Here is a 23,676-nt window from a genome sequence, read left to right on the forward strand (position 1 = left end):
AGAACTGGTTCCCTCCCACTACACAACCAACAGTAAGAGGAGAACATGAACCCATAATGTAGTCACTACACCAGCCCCCCCAGTGTTCACCTCAATATTGGAAATCCTCACGGCGAGGAGGGCGTATGGCCCGGCCCCTACGATCGTAGGTAAAGTCAGGAGGTGCGGGAGGAGGTGTGACATCGCCCACCACGTCCTCCTGCAGGGAAGGACGGGGGGCAGTGACGACCGGGGGCTCGCGAGCTGCGGGGGGTTGTCGGGGTCGGAGGGGGGAATGTCCAGGGCGCGGCAGGGGAGGTAGGACTGGAGGCCGGCCTCTGCGCGGTGGCAGGGCCAAGTCCAGGGGCAGTTCAAGGTCCAAGTGGGCCGGTTTGAGGCGATCAACGGACACACACTCAGGCCTACCCCCCATGTCAACCATGAAGTTCTTGGCTCCGGCCTCGATGACACGGAAAGGCCCGTCATAAGGAGGACGTAGTGGAGTCCTGTGGCCATCATGACGAATGAAAACGAACCTCGCTGAGTGCAGCTCCGGGGGCACCCTCGAAGTAGGGACACCATGCTGCGTAGTCGGGACCGGGACGAAGGTCCTGGCGCTGTCCAGCAGGGAGGCGCGCTGAGCGGCGGCGGACCAGGGCTCCGTTGACTTGGGAATGAAGTCACCGGGGACCCGCAGCGGCTGTCCAAACACCAGCTCAGCGGACGACGACTGGAGGTCCTCCTTAGGCGCTGTCCTGAGCCCCAGCATGACCCACGGCAGCTTGTCAAGCCAGTCGCTGTCCGTGAGGCTGGCTCGAAGGGCGGCCTTCATGGATCGATGGAAACGCTCACAGAGCCCGTTCGCCTGCGGGTGATAGGCGGTCGTGCGGTGGAGCTTGACCCCCAGATTCTCCGCCACCGCTGCCCACAGCTCTGAAGTAAACTGTGAGCCACGGTCAGAGGAGAGATCAGCAGGGGTGCCGTAGCGGGAGACCCACACCGCGATGAACGCCCGGGCCAGGTCGGGGGCTGTCGTTGAGGAGAGCGGAACTGCCTCCGGCCAGCGAGTCGTCCTGTCCACCATGGTAAAGAGATAGGTGTATCCGTGCGAGGGGGGCAGCGGCCCTACCAGGTCCACGTTTACATGATCGAACCTCCGCTCAGGCACAGAGAACTGCTCCAGGGGGGCCTTGACGTGTCGATGCACCTTGGCGCGCTGGCAGGCGATGCACGTGTCTACCCAGGCCCTCACATCCCTCTTGAGCCCATGCCAGACGAATTTCTCTGACACCAGCCGTGAGGACGGTTTCCTACCAGGGTGAGACAAGCCGTGTATCGCCTCGAAGGCGGGGCGCCTCCAGTTGGCGGGGACCACCGGTCGTGGCTGACCCATGGAGACGTCGCACAGGAGCGTGGCCCCTGCGTCACCGAAAACCACCTCTTCTAGGCGCAGTCCTGTGTCCGACAACTTGAGAGCCTGGACGGCGGGGTCGGCGGCCTGGTCTGCAGCCATGCGCGCGTAGTCCAAACCCAGTTGGACCGCACCAACCACCGCCCTGGAGAGACAATCCGCGACCTGGTTGGACTTCCCAGCAACGTGCTGGATGTCTGTGGTGAACTCGGATATGTAGGCGAGCTGGCGCTGTTGGCGGTCGGACCACGGCTCCGCCACCTTGGACATGGCGTGCGTGAGTGGCTTGTGGTCCACGTAGGCCGTAAACTCGCGGCCCTCAAGTAAAAAACGGAAGTGTCTGACAGCAAGCCACAGCCCGAGGAGCTCCCTGTCGAATGTGCTGTACCTTTGCTCTCTGGGAGACAGCTGGCGGCTGAAGAATGCAAGAGGCTGCCAGGCGTCCCCAACCCACTGTTCGTACACCGCTCCCACAGCAAAGTCAGAGGCGTCCGTGGTGAGAGCAGTGGGTGCCGAGGGCGAGGGGTGGGCCAACATGGCAGCGCGGGCCAGGGCCGCCTTGGTGTCCTGAAAGGCTTTGACACGCTCCGCCGTCCAGTCCACCGGCTGCTTCAGAGTCTTGCCCTTCTGGGCATCGTACAGAGGCCGCAGGATGTGAGCGATGTGGTGGAGGAAGCGATAGTAGAAGGTTACCATCCCGATGAACCCCTTGAGCTCGCTGATTGTGCTGGGGCGCGGGAAAGCAGCGACAGCTTCCACCTTCGAGGGGAGGGGGGTCACCCCCTCTGCGGAGACCCGGTGCCCGAGAAAGTCGATGGTGTTCCGTCCGAACTCACACTTCGCCGGATTGACAATCAGCCCATGTTGGCTGAGCCGTGTGAAAAGGGCCCGGAGGTGGGACAGGTGCTCCTCCTCCGTGGTGCTTGCGACGAGGATGTCATCCAAGTAGACGAAGAGGAATGGTAGGTCCCGGAGCACCGAGTGCATGAGGCGTTGGAAGGTCTGCGCCGCGTTCTTCAGGCCGAACGGCATCCGCAGAAACTCGAAGAGTCCAAATGGCGTGATTACGGCCGTCTTAGGGACGTCCTCGGGGTGCACCGGCACCTGATGGTACCCCCGTACCAGGTCCACTTTGGAGAAGAAGCGTTTGCCTGCCAGGTTCGCTGAAAAGTCCTGGACATGTGGGACCGGGTAGCGGTCAGGCTTGGACGCGTCGTTGAGGCGGCGGTAGTCCCCACATGGGCGCCACCCGCCGTCTGACTTAGGGACGATGTGCAGGGGAGACGCCCAGGGGCTGCTCGAGCGCCGAACGATGCCCACCTGCTCCATATGCGCAAACTCCGCCCTGGCGATGGCCAGCTTCTCCGGGTTGAGGCGCCTGGCCCTGGCGTGGAGGGGAGGCCCCTCGGTCTCGATGTGGTGCTCCACTCCGTGTTTCACCGTGGGCGCGGAGAAGGTGGGCTTGGTAAGGTCGGGGAATTCGGCGAGCAGCCGAAGGTACTGGTCACTTTCGGCGAGCGTATTGGACCACCCGCTGTAGACCGCCTCCCCCTGCGTACAGGCGAAGGAAGCGAAAGTCTGTGAGTTGACCAGGCGCCTGTTCCCCACGTCCACCAACAGGTTGTGGGCGCACAGAAAATCCGCACCAAGGAGGGGAAATGTGACAGCCGCTATGACAAAATCCCACGAAAAGCATTGCCCTCCGAAGCACACGTCCACCGCCCTAGTGCCATAAGAGCAGATAGGTGTGCCGTCCGCGCCTGCCAACTGCGGACCACGCTCCTCCTTCGCCACATCCGATCTCTCTGCCGGAATGATGCTCCACTGGGCACCTGTGTCACAAAGGAAACTGCGACCAGAGGCGGTGTCTTGTATGAAGAGCAGCCTGTTGTTGACGCCAGCGCTCAGGGCCACTACTGAGTGCCGGCCCCGCCGTTTCCCGTCGGTCCGAAGGTGCAGGGTGAGCGGCACCGTTTGGCCTTGGCGCCAAAAGTGGCGTGGTAGAAACAATGGCCCGCAGCGTTACCCTGCTGGCCAGAAGGTCTGGCGTCATCCTTCGCTCTCCTGCGACGGTCGGGTGGCGGGGCGGCCGCGGGAGCGAGCAGGTCGGGGGACCGTTGAGGCATGGCCAAGACGAACCGGTCCGCCTCCCTGGCCAGGGCGCGGGGCTCCATGATGGCGGTGTTGGCCAGCGCCATCCTAACTTGAGCTGGCAATGTGCGCATGAACAGCTCTGTGAAGAGGATCATGGGGTCTTCTGTACCGAGCAGGTTTAGCATCCTCTCCATGCGCGCAGAAGGCCTCTCGTCACCCAAGTCCGACATGGCAAATAGGCGCCGCACCCTCTCCGCAGTGGACAGTTCAAATGTCTCTAGAAGCAGGGCCTTGAGGCGCTCATATTTGTTCGTCGTCGGGGGAGCAGACAAAAAACCTACCACTCGAGCTGCGGTGGAGCTGCCCAACATTGCCACAGCATGGTTGTACCGGTCGTCGTCGTCATCGATGTCACTTTTGTTGAAATGTGCCTCTACAATAGCAAACCATGCAGCAGGCGTTGAGTCCCAGAACTCTGGTAGCTTGAGAGTGGGAGTGTGCGCACCACGCGTTACCCTGACAGGGGATGGTGATGGCTGCCGCTGGTTTGAACGTCTTCCTCGCCCGGACATTTTGCAGGATTGTAATGTTCGCTCGCTGGTTTTTGTACACAATTACGTTAACAAAAATCCACGTCGGGGGTCACCAGTGTAGTGCCGGAGGAAAAAGGAAAGACGTAGGCAACGTAATGATAACTGTTTAATCAAAATAACAACTTGTACTCTCAGTACAGGACCAGAAAATAGATCACCAAAACTCTTGTCTCTAAACAGGAAGGTGCAACGTTAATAATCTTCCCCTCTGCCCCTAGTGCCAGAACTGGTTCCCTCCCACTACACAACCAACAGTAAGAGGAGAACATGAACCCATAATGTAGTCACTACAAGTGCAATATAGGCTGTGTTATTGGTATTGGTTCAATATGTGCAATAATTGCGAGTTTTAATAAACATTGAACCAGCCCGGCCCTCCACTTGTACCATTTTTAAATGTTGGCCCCCTGTGTATTTGACTTTGACATGACTGGACTAGAGGCAGTCTCGGGGACGCTCCGGCGCTCTCAGGGCGAATTTACGAATGCAGCCCTAGTCTCTCATCCACTCCACGAGAGCCGTATTCTGGCGCCAATTTTCAAAGTAAAATTCTGAATTCGATTCGATACTTGTATCAATATAACTCAAGTCGTTCAAGGATGAAGCAGACAAGGCCGAATCAATAAGACGTGCTGTGTCAAGGTATGGGAAGCAGGCCAGCACCTTTAAAGCATTTGCCACTGCTAAAAATCACGCAACTGAAGCAAGCTTTCGCATTGCTCATTGCATTGCGAAACGTGGAAAGCCATTCACTGATGGAGAATATATTAAGGAGGCTTTCCTCTGTAGCTCAGATGTTTTGTTTGAAGGCTTATCAAACAAAGACACAATAAAATCAAGAATAAAAGACATCCCAGTGTCAGACAGAAGTGTGGAACGAAGAATAGGAGAAATGGCAGAAAACGTGAAAGCGCAGCAGACCGCTGGTTTGAAAGATGCGACGGTGTTTAGCCTCGCACTTGATGAGAGCGTAGATGTGAATGACATGCCACGTCTGGCTGTCATAGCAAGATACTGTGATTCTGCTGTAAGGGAGGAGCTCTGCTGCCTAAAACCAATGCCAGAAACAACAAAAGGTGAGGACATCACTAAAGTTCTTATCAAGCATTTTGTGGAGCGAGGGATTGACATTAGCAGGATTTTTTGCAGTGACAACAGATGGTGCCCCTGCCATGGTCGGGAAACAGAGGGGAGCGGTTGCATTAATTGTGTGCAACTTAAAGTGACCAAGTACCACCCCCAGATAATGGAGTTGAGCAAAGGAAAACAGGGCCAGGGATCACGACATTGATTGTTAGGACTGTTTACATGGCTTTGCATACATAGCTCTTTGCAACCCCCAAAAAATATATGTTTGTTGTGGTTGGAATAAAATAATAAAATGTAAGTAACAACCAAATAATTATATAAATATAAATTATAATTCATACAAGTAAGACCCTTGTATAATCACCCTCCAGTTAGGCCTACTTATTAAAATGATAACCATAGGGAGCGCAGTTAGCAACTTTGGTAGACATTGAGCGCTCCAATTTGCTTAAAGTTGTGCTACGCATCACAAAGTTTAGTTGTCTTAGATGTTATGTTGGTAATTTTGTTCAAGTTTCAGTTAGTTACATTTTTAGGTTTATTTAGCATACATAGCTCTTTGCTGAAAATTGTTGTTCATGTTGTGGAATAAAATGGCAGATCTGTTGGTCTGTTTGGTTTGGTTTGATGTCGAGTCATAATTAATGTTGATATTGTGGTTGGCACACTGACTAACAAGAAAATTAAAAAATGGCACTTCATATGAAAAAGGTTGCCTACCCCTGGTCTACTGTATGGTGTATATGAAGATGTTATGACGTTTTATCATGAAAATAATGAACAGCAAGCTAGATCCAAAACTAGGGCCGGTGGAGGAGGGCAATTGTCACATTGGAAATTTATTGAATAGAACAGTCAAACTTGGCGAAGTACAAAAATAATCCATAAGCGATCAAAACCAGAAAAATAACAAACAATGCGTATAGAATATGCGTATAATGCGGTCAACAAAAATACATCGCTCCCCTCTCTCTCCACTACCACCATGCAAGGTGCGCAGGTGCTTAAATTACCTTGCAATATCACCCCCCATAACCATATGACTTCTCAATACGGTGATCTAGGCAATAAACAAACAATCAAAGTAAACTCACAATAAACCCATTAGCCTGTTATACTAAATACCCCCTAAATCATATTCATACCTCCTACAACACCTCAGGCCTTTGGGTCGGGTGGTTCATGGAGGCAGACTGAAAGGACACACATTCATTGCCTATTTCATAAATGTTCTCCATATAACGACGTCGATCATTGATCGGCAACGACACTATATAATTGTTTGCCTGACTGGCAATCGGATTTGGGCAGTCTGGGGATTTACACGGCAAATCAAATGAAGAACTACAAATCCCTGATGACAGGGAGATGACGTATGACTGCTCTGATGAATCAACCCCTATTTCATGTATAACGTGTTCAATGATGAGGATCTGGCTGATCCTATTTGCTGTAGATGGGTGGTTTTAATGTGATGATCACACGATCGGTCGGTCATACTGTATCCCTTTTGGAAGTGCACTGATTGCGTGCCAGTCTCCTAATTTTAGTTACTTAGGCTATCCCTGGCATTTATTTAATTATTGTTCTTGTAAGTGTGCCGGGTTGGGGCCAATTATTGACCTGTGCGCATTGTAATGCACAACTTGGCCTCTCCACGCTATAAAGTAACTTGCATTCAAATAATTTTAGCTTAGGCCTACTCGGGTCGACAAGGCCTTGTAATAAACCAGCTTCGCCTGTGTTTATTGTTATGTTATTTGCTGCATTCTGATAATTTTAGGTCTAGTCTTCATCGGTAGGCTACGTGTCCAATTTAGCCTCTGCAACCTACTATGCATGTCAGTGTTGCATGACGTATACCATAGCATATCGGATTATATAAAATAGTTAATAATAATTGTGCCCCCCCATGCAGTTCATTGGCCCACCCTAAGACTGGGCCCTGGTGACGGGTCTGGGCAGGATCTCGGACTTTTTCCTCCTGTAGTCTACGATGAGTTCCTGGGTCTTTGACTTGTTTAGCAGCAGGTTGTTTACCTTGCACAGCTTGCTCAATTGCTCTACCTCATCCCTGTACGCCGCCTCGTCCCCCCCCGAGATACATCCCACCACGGTGGTGTCGTCTGCAAACTTTACGATGTAGTTGCTGGGGTGGATGGGGGTGAAGTCGTGGGTGTAGAGGTTGTAGAGGATGGGGCTTAGCACGCAGCCCTGGGGTGACCCAGTGCTGAGGCTGAGGGCTGTGGAGGTGTGGGGGTCCACCCGCACCCTCTGGGGGCGGTCGGTCAGGAAGTCCTTGATCCACGCACATATAGAGTGTGATAGACCCAGGTCTAGTAGTTTGGTCACTAGCCTGTCTGGAAGGATGGTGTTAAAGGCGGAGCTGAAGTCCACGAAGAGCAGTCTCGCGTAGCTGTTTCCCCTCTCCAGGTGGGATAGAGTGGCGTGGAGAGTCGTCGCTATGGCGTCCTCTGTGGACCTGTGGGCTCTGTAGGCGAACTGGTATGGATCCAGGTTGGGCGGGAGGCGTGTGAGTATGTGGGCCCGGACTAGTTTCTCGAAGCACTTCATGATGATTGGTGTGAGTGCCACCGGGCGGTAGTCGTTTAGGCAGCTCACCGTGCTTTTCTTCGGGACTGGGATGATAGTTGAGGTTTTCAGGCAGGGTGGGACGGTGGCCTGGGACAGGGACTGGTTAAAGATGTTGGTGAAAACCCCGGCCAGCTGGTCGGCGCAGTCTCTCAGCACCCGTCCCAGGACGCCATCCGGCCCCGAGGCTTTCCTGGGGTCCACCGCCTTCAGTACGCGTCTCACCTCGTGCTCTGTGAGGGTGAGGCTGCTGAGAGCTGGAGAGAGTGGTGTCTGTGTTGTGGTTACCTCCGTTCGCCCCTCGTCGAACCGGGCGTAGAAGGTGTTCAGCTTTCCCGCCAGCAGGGGGTCGTCCTCTGCGGCTGTGAGCCTGTTGGCTCTGAAGTTTGTCATCTGCTGAACCCCCTGCCACATCCGCCTGGAGTCGTTGCTCAGGAGGCATTCCTCAATCTTCTCTCTGTGCTCTGCCTTGGCCGCTTTGATGCCGCGCTTTAGAGAGTATCAGTGGAGAGAGACTGTTAGCTACTTCAGGATAAAGAGACTCACCTTGTGAAAACTGGGCTCTGGTCTGGGGCTCTGGTGGTAGTAAGATATCCACTGCATTCACTACAGACACACAAACACATTCACAGAAAGAGAAAACATTCACTTCATATCATATTACACACACATTATGTACTGTACACAAAGTGATGATTAGGACATTGGTCTGAAGTTAAAGGGACTAGAGCAAAGTGATGATTAGGACCGTGGTCTGAAGTTAAAGGGACTAGAGCAGACGTGGTCCAACTAAGGCCCATGGACCGGATCCGGAGATGTCTGAGTTTTAATCCGACATCTTTTAACCAAAACAATACATTTGATTCTGTTATGCCCTAATTAGTTTCAGCACAATATGAGGTCACATGCTATAAAGGTGAATTGTACAGCAGAACTCTTGTAGATGGCAGTAGAAGTAGGAGCCCCTGCCTGTTTCTGCTCAATCTTAGTGTGTATGTTACGGTACATGTGGGAAAACTAGGGTTAGGGTTAGGTGCTAGGGTGCTACAGTTAAGGTTAGGGTTAGGGTTAGGGGTAGGGTTAGGGGTAGGGTTAGGGGTAGGGGTAGGGTTAGACATGCCAGCATGTACCAAGTCAACGTAGCACCTAACCCTAACCCTAGTTTTCACACATGTACCGTATTACCACATGTACCGTAACATGTAGACAAAGTCCGAAAATGAATGAAGTAATGAATGAATGAATGGTCTTTATTGTCATTAATACAGTACAGGTACCATACAACGAAATTTAGGAGGGGGGGCTCCCCTGGTGCGAGGAAAAAAATACTAAAAACAAGAAGGGAAAAGAGCTGGTTTACATAAATAAAGGCTATATACACTATCCACTATACTATACTACTATACTATACAAATAAAACACTGTGCCATACTCTATGCTATGCTATAAATATCCTAACATTTCCTATCTCTGAACCTTATACCTTCCCCACCTTCCAACGCAGCCCCACTTCGTAGTTGTTACTTGTAAAAGATTTTTAAAAATAAACATTGTTTATTCATAAAATGCGGCTGATATTCTGTCGGCGCCTATCAGCATTCATTAAAAATCCTCCAATACAATAAACATTTTATCTGTGTGTGTGTAAAATTCACTGTGAAAATACATAGGGGAGGAGTCGGGGCATGCGCAGATTATAGGTTTACCTAGGCTGCAGCCTAGGGCCACTACCACTAGGGGTAGTAAAAAAATAAAAAAAATGCGTGAGACTTGAGAGCCCTGAATATCCGGTTGTTAAGTCTGAAGTCAAACTTGACGTTTTGCAATTTCCGGGTTCAAACCAGAAATTCTCCGCACCAGAATACCAGTATACTACAGCGGTAGAATGACAGTTTAATCGTTTTTTAGACTGGGATCTATTCATACAACAAGGGACACAGCACTTTCCTGTTTTCCCCATATTGTCAGGGTATTTGAGCCTCGGAAAAGCGCTATATAAATATAATTAATTATTATTATTATTGCGCATTTCGAAGACAGCGCCTCAGCCAACTTTGGACCCGGAAACACGTCGCGACTTAACAACCGATATTCGGACAGACAACAGGAGAGGAGAGCAACAGAGAGACAGACAACAGGAGAGGAGAGCAACAGAGAGACAGACAACAGGAGAGGAGAGCAACAGAGAGACAGACAACAGGAGAGGAGAGCAACAGAAAGACAGACAACAGGAGAGGAGAGCAACAGAGAGACAGACAACAGGAGAGGAGAGCAACAGAGAGACAGACAACAGGAGAGGAGAGCAACAGAGAGACAGACAACAGGAGAGGAGAGCAACAGAGAGACAGACAACAGGAGAGGAGAGCAACAGAGAGACAGACAACAGGAGAGGAGAGCAATAGAGACAGAACTGAGGTGAGGTGAGCAACAGAGATAGTTCAGGATGATAACAAACAGTTCAGTATGACAGAGACAACTAATAGAAAGACAACTGTATGATTATAGAGTTTACATGTTCAAGGAAATATTGTATGATAATAGAAAGGTACACTTTAATTTAATTAAAGAAGTAACAAAGAACACATTTATTATCACAATTGCATTGTGTTCCATGTCTTTCTCCATTGAATAAATAATGCCTAGTTGAATGGCTAAACAAGACAACTGTCTGGACAGTACTGCTAGAATTATTCACCTTACCGCTGCACAGATAGACAAAGAGTATAAGTCCATTCTGTTAACATTAGGTCTACGCTGCTAACAAAGACTATTCCAGTTGATTTGTCAGTTGTTGTGCATTATATTTTTGTTGTGTTTGCAGTTTGCCCTTTAATAAGTCATATATACAAATAATTAAGTTATATATATTCTCATGCTAAAATCGACTGTAAATCCAGATTTTAAAGTTGATATTCTTCCCTGTGGAGCATGCCCCCATAACCTGTGCCCCACCCAAAAATGTTATCACCAGTGGTTATCACTGTGGTCAGCTATGACAGGTTTAGGCTAGTTAAGGATGACTCCAGGGTGCAACTGGTCTGAGTGACTTTTAATTAGTACATCTCTATCTCTCTCTCATTTTGGGAGGAGAAAGAAGAGATCAGAAGAGATAGAGTGGGAGAGCCATATAAGGCGTGTGCAAATAGGCGGGAAATTAAGTGTAGGTGGGAAGTGTTTTTTTTTAGCTGTTGAGCTGAGCAATCAGTCTGACTGCCTCAAGCTCCAGCAGATTGAGGGGGAGTACAAACCACTGGTCCCTGGGGACTAGGACCATTGCACCCTTTGCCAGCAGATTCGCAATCTCCTCTCAGAGTGCCCTTGTCTTTACCGGGCAGGGCAAAACAGTCTCTCTCACCCCCCCTGAATAAATCAATAAATAATTCAGTCATTGGCTACCTATAGGAGTAAACCAATAGGAGCAGAGCTCTCCTATGGGGCAGAGCTCCACAAAATAGATCAGTTGAGCCTACATTTCCTACTACAACATCGCTAAAAGATTGAAATGGTTGCAGTCATAATAGTGTCTAAATTTGACCATGTGCTGTTGTAAGGAGTCAATCTTATCAGACCATTCCAAACATCTTGATTAATGTTATGTTCTTTTACTGATTGTGAGTGTGTGTGTGTGTGTGTGTGTGTGTGTGTGTGTGTGTGTGTGTGTGTGTGTGTGTGTGTGTGTGTGTGTGTGTGTGTGTGTGCGCGCGATGTCCTTTTGCTTCAATAATGCCCGTAATGCCAAACGTTGTCCCTAGTAGAAGCTCCTCCCTCTACAAAAATTCCCCACAAGAAAAAAAGAGGCAAGCGATAGCGCGCGCTTCCTGTACAACCTGGTCTCAATCACGTCCTCGTAGCTGAGATAAATTCACCCCACAACTTCATCGAAGTCATAATCGTACTGAACTCAACATGTCTGGAAGAGGTAAAGGAGGAAAAGGACTCGGAAAAGGAGGCGCCAAGCGTCATCGCAAAGTTCTCCGTGATAACATCCAGGGAATCACGAAGCCCGCTATCCGCCGCCTGGCTCGCCGTGGGGGTGTGAAGCGCATCTCTGGCCTGATCTATGAAGAGACCCGCGGTGTGTTGAAGGTCTTCCTGGAGAACGTGATCCGTGACGCCGTCACCTACACCGAGCACGCCAAGAGGAAGACCGTCACCGCCATGGATGTTGTATACGCTCTGAAACGCCAGGGACGTACTCTGTACGGCTTCGGCGGCTAAACTATTCGTAAACTCAACCACTCCCTACAAAAAACAACGGCTCTTTTAAGAGCCACCCATCTCCACACAAGAGAGTTGATTCCATTGTTATAACACATTTTGTCAGGCCTGTACATTCAACGGCTATAGCTGTCATGAAAAAAACATACGTTGCCAAATCAATGTCAACGCAAGTAAATGCGTAGTCTTGGCATTCCACGACTAGAAATGACCATCCCACATGTGCACTCTAGAAAGAAAATGGTTATTATGGATTATTACTCACACAACACAGTGCAGCCCCTTTTTCTATTGCGCATCTAGTGATAATAATAATGCATGCCCTTGTACCATCCCAAAAGGACAATTCCTGGTAGTAATCGCTAGGCTGGTTGGGAGTTTGGGGGACTTGGTGTTCTATGTATATCTTTCTCAATCTTCCTCTTGACGTTTTCATGTTCATATCGCCATCGGAAACAAGGCAACCCGACAGCAGAGTGAAAAAGTAAGGAAGGGGTGGGGGGGAGGAGCTCGCGCGTGCGCAGATAATGTATTTACCCGTGAGGCAGGCTAGAGCTTTGGAAGTGGATGTCAGCAGCCCCCTAATTTGCATAGCCCCACCTTTATATTTCGGGTGTGCGTTTGCCGCCTCTTCATTCGTTTCTAAGAAGTAACGAGCCACTATCAACATGCCTGAGCCTGCGAAGCCTGCGCCCAAGAAGGGCTCCAAGAAAGCCGTCACCAAGACCGCCACCAAAACCGGCAAAAAGCGAAGAAAGTCCAGGAAGGAGAGCTACGCCATCTACGTGTACAAGGTCCTGAAGCAGGTTCACCCCGACACCGGCATCTCCTCCAAGGCCATGGGAATCATGAACTCCTTTGTCAACGACATCTTCGAGCGTATCGCCGGTGAGTCTTCTCGCCTGGCCCACTACAACAAGCGTCGTACCATCACCTCCAGGGAGATCCAGACCGCCGTGCGTCTGCTGCTCCCCGGTGAGCTGGCCAAGCACGCCGTGTCCGAGGGCACCAAGGCCGTGACCAAGTACACCAGTTCCAAGTAAACAGATTTTCGTCTGTATTACTTACCCCAAAAGGCTCTTTTAAGAGCCACCCACCCTATCAAAAAAGAAAGCAATTCCATAGTGAGTTGACCTCGCGTGCTACAAATCAGTCGAATTGATATGCTGTACTGATTGTGTGTATTGTAACAAGTAAGTAAAATTATACAGTATTTATACAGCACCTTTCCCAGACCAAGGGTCTCAAAGTGCTTTACATAACAAGTAGAAACACAAATAAAACATAATTCAGGAGTGAAAGCCACAGCAGGTTAAAACAGGCAGAAAGTATACATAAAATAACAAGCATGTATAAGGCATATGTATCAATTACTCGATGTTACAATTTTCAAAGACTCCAGTCCTTGAACGCGCCGGAGGTTTTGCGCGCCTTTTTTGTTCCTCACTTGTTTGTTGCTCACTAGTTGTCCAAAACGGTTTCCTCTATTAATATAATTGACAGGAGTGACTACACTGCATACATACGCATGGCCAATTTCTCGGGACAGGTGGATTAAAAATAAATAATAAAATATAATAATAGTTTAAACGGCGTTCACATGTGGATCTACCATCACCTCCAGGGAGATCCAGACCGCCGTGCGTCTGCTGCTCCCCGGTGAGCTGGCCAAGCACGCCGTGTCCGAGGGCACCAAGGCCGTGACCAAGTACACCAGCTCCAAGTAAACAGATTTTCGTCTGTATTACTTACCCCAAAAGGCTCTTAAGAGCCACCCACCCCATCAAAAAAAGCAATTCCATAGTGAGTTGAGCTCGCGTGCTACAAATCAGTCGAACGTATATGCTGTACTGATTGTGTGTATTGTAACAAGTAAGTACAATGTATTTATACAGTACCTTTCCCAGACCAAGGGTCACAAAGTGCTTCACATAACAAGGAAGAAAACACAAATAAAACATAATACAAGAGTGAAAGACACAGAGGGTTAAAAACAGGCAGAAAGCATACATAACATAAGCCTGTATAAGCCATATGTATAAATTACTCGATGTTCCAATTTTCAAAGACTCCAGTCCTTGAATGCGCCGGAAGTTTTGCGCGCCTTTTTTGTTTTTCCACTCTGCCATTGTTTCTTTCAACTGCTGGAGTAGTGTACTCACTGGTCGTCTAAAACGGTTTCCGGTATTAATATAATGGACAGGAGTGACTACACTGCATACACACGCATGGCCAATTTCTCGGGACAGGTGGATTTAAACATAAATCCTGAATATAATAATGGTTTAAACGGCGTTCACATGTGGATAATCTCGTACAATCAATAAGTTAGCCTACCACTACCACCAAGACATGCCCACTTATCTATCGATATGCCTTCATATCACCCCCATTATGTCATTAACTGGCCAAGTCAGTGTGACAAGTCAATAAAAGAGCAATTCCATAGTGTTTTGAGCTGATGTGCTACAATGAAGTCGACGTTATAGTATGGTATAGTATATATTATATAGTACTGGTGTTTAATAACTCGATGTTACAATCTTCAATGACTCCAGTCCTTAAGTGATATCCCTCCCAAAGACCTCTTAATCCCCACTACCTCCCAGTACAGGTTTCTCCACAGTAAATAAGTTAATAATGAAAACATGTAATTCTTCCTTTTTCTAGCATTGTGACTGCCTGGTCCTAGCATATATGTATTTTTCTTATGATGACTGATGGATAGGTGATTCTTAGACAACCTGGCTAACTGGACAACGAGTGTTTTTTCAAATGTTGTTCAGAACCAGACTCGACCAATAGAATCTAGTGTCAGGAGTCGCCTACTTTGCATAGCTCCCCCTTTATATAGCGGCTGCACTACCTCCACCCTTTCATTCGTTTCTGAGAAGTAACGAGCTGTTTTCATCATCATGCCTGAGCCTGCGAAGCCTGCGCCCAAGAAGGGCTCCAAGAAAGCCGTCACCAAGACCGCCAGCAAAACCGGCAAGAAGCGCAGAAAGTCCAGGAAGGAGAGCTACGCTATCTACGTGTACAAGGTCCTGAAGCAGGTCCACCCCGACACCGGCATCTCCTCCAAGGCCATGGGAATCATGAATTCCTTTGTCAACGACATCTTCGAGCGCATCGCCGGCGAGTCCTCTCGCCTGGCCCACTACAACAAACGTCGTACCATCACCTCCAGGGAGATCCAGACCGCCGTGCGTCTGCTGCTCCCCGGTGAGCTGGCCAAACACGCCGTGTCCGAGGGCACCAAGGCTGTGACCAAGTACACCAGCTCCAAGTAAACCGATTTTCGTCTGTATTACTTACCCCAAAAGGCTCTTTTAAGAGCCACCCACCCTATCAATAAAAGCAATTCCATAGTGAGTTGAACTTGCGTGCTACAAATCAGTTGAACTTATATGCTGTACTGACTGTGTGTATTGTAACAAGTAAGTACAATGTATTTATACAGTACCTTTCCCAGACCAAGGGTCACAAAGTGCTTTACATAACAAGGAAGAAAACACAAATAAAACATAATACAAGAGTGAAAGCCACAGCAGGTTAAAACAGGCAGAAAGTATACATAACATAACAAGCATGTATAAGGCATATGTATCAATTACTCGATGTTACAATTTTCAAAGACTCCAGTCCTTGAACGCGCCGGAGGTTTTGCGCGCCTTTTTTGTTCCTCACTTGTTTGTTGCTCACTAGTTGTCCAAAACGGTTTCCTCTATTAATATAATGGACAGGAGTGACTACACTGCATACATACGCATGACCAATTTCTCGGGACAGGTGGATTTAAAATAAATAATAAAATATAATAATAGTTTAAACGGCGTTCACATGTGGATCTACCATCACCTCCAGGGAGATCCAGACCGCCGTGCGTCTGCTGCTCCCCGGTGAGCTGGCCAAACACGCCGTGTCCGAGGGCACCAAGGCCGTAACCAAATACACCAGCTCCAAGTAAACAGATGTGTCTGTACTACTTACCCCAAAGAGCGGGTACAGAAGACAGCTTCTTGTCTCAATGTTTAAATGCATTAATACTATTTTATAGTCAATACAAAATATATGCAATCTTTTGAAAATTAAAAACGTGCCATTAAGCGTCTATAATCAGCACAAGTGTTTTCATTGTGTATTTTTATTGAAATGACATAGTTGTGTTTACAGTGATATATTACATAGTTGTGTGTACAGTGATATATTACATAGTTGTGTTTGCAGTGATATATTGCATAGTTGTGTTTGCAGTGATATATTACATAGTTGTGTTTGCAGTGATATATTACATAGTTGTGTTTGCAGTGATATATTACATTGTTTTGTTTACAGTGATATATTACATAGTTGTGTTTACAGTGATATATTGCATAGTTGTGTTTACAGTGATATATTACATAGTTGTGTTTACAGTGATATATTACATAGTTGTGTTTGCAGTGATATATTACATTGTTTTGTTTACAGTGATATATTACATAGTTGTGTTTACAGTGATATATTGCATAGTTGTGTTTACAGTGATATATTACATAGTTGTGTTTACAGTGATATATTACATAGTTGTGTTTGCAGTGATATATTGCATTGTTGTGTTTACAGTGATATATTACATAGTTGTGTTTACAGTGATATATTGCATAGTTGTGTTTACAGTGATATATTACATATTTGTGTTTACAGTGATATATTACATAGTTGTGTGTACAGTGCTATTTCTACAGGCCGGCATTGTAAATAAGAATTTTGTTCTTAATTGTCTCGCCTGGTAAAATAAAGGTTATAATAATAATAATAATAATAATAATAATAATAATAATATATTACATCGTTGTGTTTAGGGTTAGGGTTACAGTGATATATTACATAGTTGTGTTTAGGGTTAGGGTTACAGTGATATATTTGGGGGCGATCAATAATATTTTTCCCAATGGGCGTTCCCTGATATAAAGGACCGCCTATAGCAAGAAACGATAGTTATGGAGATAGACTCCAGTTCTATGAGTGGAGCGGAGCCCCATAGGGGAGCTCTGCTCCTATTGGTTTACCCCGCTACCTAAAGTAGCCAATGACTGAATTTTTCAATGCCTGCGCCCGCCTGGGGTGCTATATAAAGGGGCGTACTTCGCTCCATCATTCTCCCAAACATACAAAACAGCCGGGTTTGAACAAGTCGAAGTGGGCCAGCAGCCCTATGGGGCTCCGCTCCACTCATAGAACTGTAGTCTATCTCCATAACTATCGTTCTATATCGTGGAGCTCCGCCCCATAGGGGAGCTCTGCTCCTATTGGTTTAGGCGGAGCGAGCGAGGCCAAATGTACCCCCACTGAGACTATTAGTCCGAAAACAATCTCAGCGGCACCCGGAGCTGACCACTGATGTTGGTTCAAGACAACCTTAAAAAGTTGGCCCAACCCACACCGAGTCTGCTCCACTGATCTAGCCCTTACGTGAGCACGTAGGGTTGTAGATCTAACGGAACATGTCCTGGAGGAGGGTCCCCTCCCCAGGCTCTCCGAAATCATCCTGACAGCACTTGAATAGAATCCCCAGCCAGGGTAATCCAAGTGCCTTCCCCACTACATCAGTCATCAGCAAAACTGAGGACAGAATGAGAAAAGGATGCGGAAGAAATATCACTTACCTAACCCTTACGTTGGGTTGTTGATCTAACAGAACATGTCCTGGAGGAGGGTCCCCTCCCCAGGCACATCCGTATTCATCCTGACAGCACTTGAATAGAATCCCCATGACCAGGGTAATCCAAGTGCCTTTCCCACTACATCAGTCATCAGCAAGACTGAGGACAGAATGAGAAAAGGATGAGGAAGAAATATCACTGATCTAACCCTTACGTGAGCACGTAGGGTTGTTGATCTAACGGAACATGTCCTGGAGGAGGGTCCCCTCCCCAGGCACATCCGTATTCATCCTGACAGCACTTGAATAGAATCCCCATGACCAGGGTAATCCAAGTGCCTTCCCCACTACATCAGTCATCAGCAAAACTGAGGACAGAATGAGAAAAGGATGAGGAAGAAATATCTTTCAAGTAATACCGTACAAAAGGTGATGGCGACGACCAAGACGCCGCCTCACATATCTCCTCCACTCCCACGCCCCTGAGAATGGCCACTGATGTGGCCATGCCCCTGGTGGAATGAGCCCGAATGCCAGTCGGCACAGGCTGCCCCTTCGATTCGTATGCGAGGCTAATAGCCTCGCAAATCCAATGGGACAGCCTCTGCTTCGAGAGTGGTGCCCCGGCTTTCTGTCCGCCGTAGCAGATCAGAAGCTGGGGAGAAGATCTCAGTCCTGCTGTGCGCTTCACATATTGTGCCAACGCGCGCACCGGACATAGACAATGTAAACGCCTCTCCCTCTCTCCGTCGTGAGGAGGAGGAAAAAAGGCGCTCAGAGCACAGCTCTGAACCCTAAACCCACGATTAACCTTAGGGATAAAAGCCGGGTTAGGGCGTAACACAGCTTTTGTTTTGTCATCAGATATGATCAAACAATCTGCCCGTGTCGAGAGAGCACATAAATCACTCACTCGCTTAGCCGTAGTCAAGGCGAGGAGTAGACTCGTCTTGAGAGACAATAAACGCAACGACACAGTGTCAATGGGTTCGAATGGGGGCACGCACAGCGCCTCTAGCACAATCGACAGGTCCCATTTTGGCATTAGAGTCCTATGAGGGCGTCTAAGCCTACACACTCCAGTCAAAAAACGCTTAACCAGCGAATGACTGAACAGTGTCGTTGTCGCAAAACTCTCATGACAAGCTGAGATGGCAGCCGCGTAAACTTTAATAGTTCCCGCCGCCAATCCCTTGTCAAACAGCGACTGTAAGAAGCACAAGAACGTTTCGACCCGACAGCAGACTGGGTCAACGTCCTGTCCCTCACACCACTGTGTAAACACTCGCCAGCGCGCCGCATATCCCTTTGCAGTGGCGGCCCCATCATAGGCGGCCCCCTCACCAAGCCTCTGGCTTGAGAGAGTGCATCTTGTCGATGAGGTATGGGCCATGGGCCCTCTACCAACATCTCCATCAGTTCCGGAAACCACGGGGCTCCGGGACGGTCCGGGGCTACAAGAATTAACTCTAGCCTCTCTGACCTCACTCGTGCCAACAGTGGGAGGATAGATGTCAGGGGTGGAAACGCGTATAACAGGAATGCATCGACGAATGCATCGACTCCCAATGGCGGGTTGTCCTGTTCGCGCAGGGAGAACCAAAGGCGACACTGCGCATTCGTCCGGGACGCAAACAGATCCACTTCTGCTTGCCCGAACCGTGCCCAAATCAGAGACACAATGGAGGGTGCTAACCTCCAGTCGTCGTCCCTCGGGCCTCCCCGTGATAACAGATCTGCTCCTTCGTTGAGCAGACCTGGAATGTGGAGAGCTTTTAGCGAACTCAGGTGTGTGACTGCCCACAGCCATATATCTGTCGCTAGGCGATGAAGTGACGCTGAGCGTACTCCCCCTTGACGATTGATGTATGCTACTGTTGTCCTGTTGTCGGATCTGACTAACACGTCCAGATCCTTTAACACCGGGGCAAAATGAAGTAGCGTTAACTTCACCGCCTCGAGTTCCAGCAGGTTGATGTGACGCGTCTCTAACGGTCCCCATCTTCCTGCCACCGAACCTGCCTAACACACTCCTCCCCACCCAGTCAACGACGCGTCCGTGAAGACTGGGTAGTGGGATGCCGGTCTGCCCATGGCGACTCCGCGCGCGATGACGCGCGGGTCTCTCCAGTAGCTCAGGTCGGTCTTGACCGATCTCGGTATTACAATCAACTTGCGACGGTGTCTCACTGGATCCAGTCGCAGTCGTGCGAACCGCCTCTGCAGTCTGCGCATGTGTAACAGGCCTAAGGGGACCACTACATGGGCTGCAGACATCAGTCCTAGTAAGGACATCCTTGACAGAGCGGTGATTGTATTTGTCACTCGACACACCCGGAGAGCTGACGTCAGTGTCGCTCTCCGTGGTGCCGATAAACTGGCCCTCATCTTGGCAGTATCCAACTGAATGCCTAGATAGGAAAACTGTTGAGCCGGCCACGGAGCACTCTTTGTCCAGTTGACAGCTAACCCCAGCTGAGTGAGGTGCTGCACCAGTGAGGTTGCGTCCCGAATGGCTCGATTTGGGCATTGGGCCAAGACCAGTAGGTCGTCGAGATATGCTAATATGCGTATCCCGTTTCGCCTCAGTGGTTCGAGTGCTGTCTGCACACATTTGGAGAAAGTTCGAGGAGCAAGCGCGTACCCGAAGGGCAGGCGCGTGTACTCGTAAACCTTCCCTTGGAAGGCAAAACGTAGAAATGTCCTGTGCCTCTCTGTGATTGGCACATGAAAATACGCGTCCCTCAGGTCTATGCTGATTCCGTAGTCGCCCTTCTGTATACAAGACAGAAGGCGCCTCGTCGTCAACATACGAAAGGGGCGTTTCGCCACTCTCTCGTTGAGGACCCTTAAATCTAGTATGGGTCTCATGCCTCCGGATTTCTTTGGGACAAGGAAATACGGGGAGTACCACCCCATGTCCCACTGGTCCCTCGGAACCATTGTCACTGCGCCCTTTGTTAGGAGATTCGTAATCTCCTCCTGGAGCGCACGTGTTTTTATCAGGCAGGACAAAACAGTCTCTCTCACGCCCCTGAAGTGAATGAACTGTAGTGCATATCCCCTCCTCAATGTCCTGTCCAGCCAGCCCGACAGAATACCTGCCCCTTCTAGCCATTCTGCATAACGCAACGACAGCGGCTGGGCCGTCTGTTGTGGTGCAGTCGACAGAAAAAGCTTGAATTTCTGTATGACCCCAGCCGCCGCTGCACACCGAGGAGGTGGCACAGCCCAAGGTGGGGTCATTTCGAAAGGGATGGGCTGCCGTCTGTAAAGAGTGTTTGCTATGTGTAACAATGCCCTTTATTGACGCAGGTTTATTATGCCTGATAATCAAAGAACCGGCCGCACGCTCATGAGCTGGGCCAGATCCTGATAGACATGGAGGGGTTATTGATGTAAATAACGGTCCCTCTATACGGCTACAGACAGGGGTGTTTAACCCCCTTTGTGTCGTGATAGGGGTAAGTCTGTTAGGCAGAGAGCTGGCCACACGCTGGTACGCTGGGCCAGTCTCCGCTTTGTTTCTAACCGGTAGCGATTGGACCACGCTCCGACAAGGCAGGCGGGTCTCCGCTCCGGTAGATAACATGGGAAAATCACCTTTACTGAAAAAGTAAGGTGGGGATTTTCCTTCTTTTACCTCTTTATGAGGTAGCAGCCATGAAGAGGAAACCGGTGGTGGGGTCATTACCGACCCCTCCGCCAGTGAAACCGGGCCACGCTGCCGTGGGGGGCCGTAGCGGGCCCTCCCAGTGGTCAGCGGCGGGGGCTGGGGATGCCGAGTGGGGCATGGCTCCGTCTGTAGAGGTGGAGCCAGTGCCGCATCACACCGAAACCTCCGTTTCGCAGCCGTTGACGGTCTAGTCGTCACCACGGCGGAAGAAGAAGAGGTGGAGGGTCGCTGGAGGGGGAGGTGGCTGGCAAGGTGCCTCTTAGCCTCCTCCATCGCGGCCAGGCGCACCGTCAAGGTGTCCATGGCGGGACCGAATAGCCCTTGTCTCTCTATTGGAGCATTCAGTAGGGCCATCCGGTCCGCCCCGGTCATGGTGGTGAGAGACAGCCACATCTGTCGCTGCTGCACCACCGCGTTTGCCATCAGGCGACCCCCACAAACCGGCGAGGGCGGGGAGCACGTGCTCTACCTGCCGCTCGCTCTCATCAGAGCTTTCTGATTCTGACACCGGCACCGACCACTCAGCTGGGTGAGGGCGGCGTGATGTCAGGGCCGGCTGAGCGGGCGGGACCATCCCTACTTGGGGAGGTGTCTGCCCAGAACGCCGTTCTTGCTTGTCCTCCGCTGCTAGAAAATCGCAGCGGCAGGTGTCCCGGAGGAACTTCTTCGTGGTCGGCGGCGGACGATCCATCGCTGAAGGGAAAAGCCTCCTCTGCTGAAAAGTGTCCTCCGCTGCTTGGAAGTCGCAGCGGCAGGCGTCCCGGAGGAACTTCTCCATAGGCGGCGGACGATCCATCTTGAAGGGAAAAGTCTCGCGGGTCCTCCAGTCTTAGTAGTCGTCCTTCTCAGTCTTCAGATATAAACCCGTGCTGAACTTTTTGGGAGGATGATGGAGCGAAGTACGCCCCTTTATATAGCACCCCAGGCGGGCGCAGGCATTGAAAAATTCAGTCATTGGCTACTTTAGGTAGCGGGTAAACCAATAGGAGCAGAGCTCCCCTATGGGGCGGAGCTCCACGATATAGAACACCAAGTCCCCCAAACTCCCAACCAGCCTAGCGATTACTACCAGGAATTGTCCTTTTGGGATGGTACGACAAGGGCATGCATTATTATTATCACTAGATGCGCAATATAAAACAAAAGGGGCTGCACTGTGTTGTGTGCGTAATAATCCAAGTAACCATTTTCTTTCTAGAGTGCACGTGGGATGGTCATTTCTAGTCGTGGAATGCCAAGACTACGCATTTACTTGCGTTGACATTGATTTGGCAACGAATGTTTTTTTCATGACAGCTAAACCCGTTGAATGTACAGGCCTGACAAAATGTGTTATAATAATGGAATCAACTCTCTTGTGTGGAGATGGGTGGCTCTTAAAAGAGCCGTTGTTATTTATAGGGGGTGGTTTAGTTTACGAGTAGTTTAGCCGCCGAAGCCGTACAGAGTACGTCCCTGGCGTTTCAGAGCGTATACAACATCCATGGCGGTGACGGTCTTCCTCCTGGCATGCTCGGCAAAGTCAAATTGACAGGTAATTGGCCTATATAAGCTGTAGGTCATTTAACATTGAATGTGCTTGTAAATTTGTGTGAACAATCGTTCCCAAATGTGTCAGGAACCAAGAGAACGTTGTGAGGGCTTCAAAGCAGGAGTCCACCCTGGTTGTTCTAGGTCGAGAGTCTTATCAGAAGGATAGATCATGTCCCTGGCTATCTCAGCAGGCCTCACAGTGCCTCACAGGCCTGTCCCAGAGTGCTCTGCAGCAGACGTACATGGAGGCCAGTCAGGTGCCAGGCAATCTTCCCTGCAACCTATCCAACGGCAGGCCCAAGCCAGTTGAGACTTCTTAGGCCCACATCGACATACGGTAGTTTGCTTTATTTATCAGTTGAGAAGCCAGCCAGAGTGAAGGAGGAGACGTCAGCAGCTCAGCCAAACGCTCCCGCAGTAGCCAGCCCAGCAGGACATGGAGATCTGCTGCAGTTGCTAGACGATCTCGCAAGCCTACACACCAGAATGGATCTTAAGTGACATTCTTCTCACTCACACACACACACACACACACACACACACACACACACACACACACCTCCCAACTATCCCCCCCCTCCATTCCAATTCACACACATCCCCCCATTTCCACTCCCCACCTCCAAAAACGCACAATCCCAACCCCACCACCCAACACACACACACACACACACACACACACACACACACACACACACACACACACACACACACACACACGTACAAATAAAATAATAAAATAAAGTTCTGTCTTTTTTTATGCATACCAATATGATTTGGACATCACGGTATTGCTGTCTTATAATAAACCAATACTTTCATACAGTGGTGACCCTAACTGTCTCAT

General features: G+C 49.5%; 4 protein-coding genes across 5 annotated transcripts in view; all 4 read left to right on the top strand.

Annotated features, from left to right (window-relative positions):
- LOC308152064 (histone H1-like) overlaps positions 1–23,676 on the top strand; it is a gene marked incomplete at both ends in the record, with an annotated part of 253,564 nt that overhangs the window by 9,832 nt on the left and 220,056 nt on the right. The gene's annotated exons all lie outside the window — the stretch shown is intronic.
- LOC308152114 (histone H4) lies at positions 11,665–11,976 on the top strand (the record flags this gene model as incomplete). The annotated part of the gene is made up of 1 exon (XM_080525024.1): positions 11,665–11,976. The coding sequence occupies one exon, from the start codon at positions 11,665–11,667 to the stop codon at positions 11,974–11,976; it is 312 nt and encodes a 103-aa protein (XP_080381150.1).
- On the top strand, positions 12,645–13,019 carry LOC308152103 (histone H2B-like; the record flags this gene model as incomplete). Its single annotated transcript, XM_080525013.1, has 1 exon — positions 12,645–13,019. One exon carries the CDS (start codon positions 12,645–12,647, stop codon positions 13,017–13,019), a length of 375 nt encoding a protein of 124 aa, XP_080381139.1.
- On the top strand, positions 14,892–15,266 carry LOC308152108 (histone H2B-like; the record flags this gene model as incomplete). Its single annotated transcript, XM_080525018.1, has 1 exon — positions 14,892–15,266. The coding sequence occupies one exon, from the start codon at positions 14,892–14,894 to the stop codon at positions 15,264–15,266; it is 375 nt and encodes a 124-aa protein (XP_080381144.1).

Source organism: Nansenia antarctica (assembly GCF_963989245.1).
Source record: "Nansenia antarctica genome assembly, chromosome: 3".
NCBI classification, from domain to species: Eukaryota; Metazoa; Chordata; class Actinopteri; order Argentiniformes; family Microstomatidae; genus Nansenia; species Nansenia antarctica.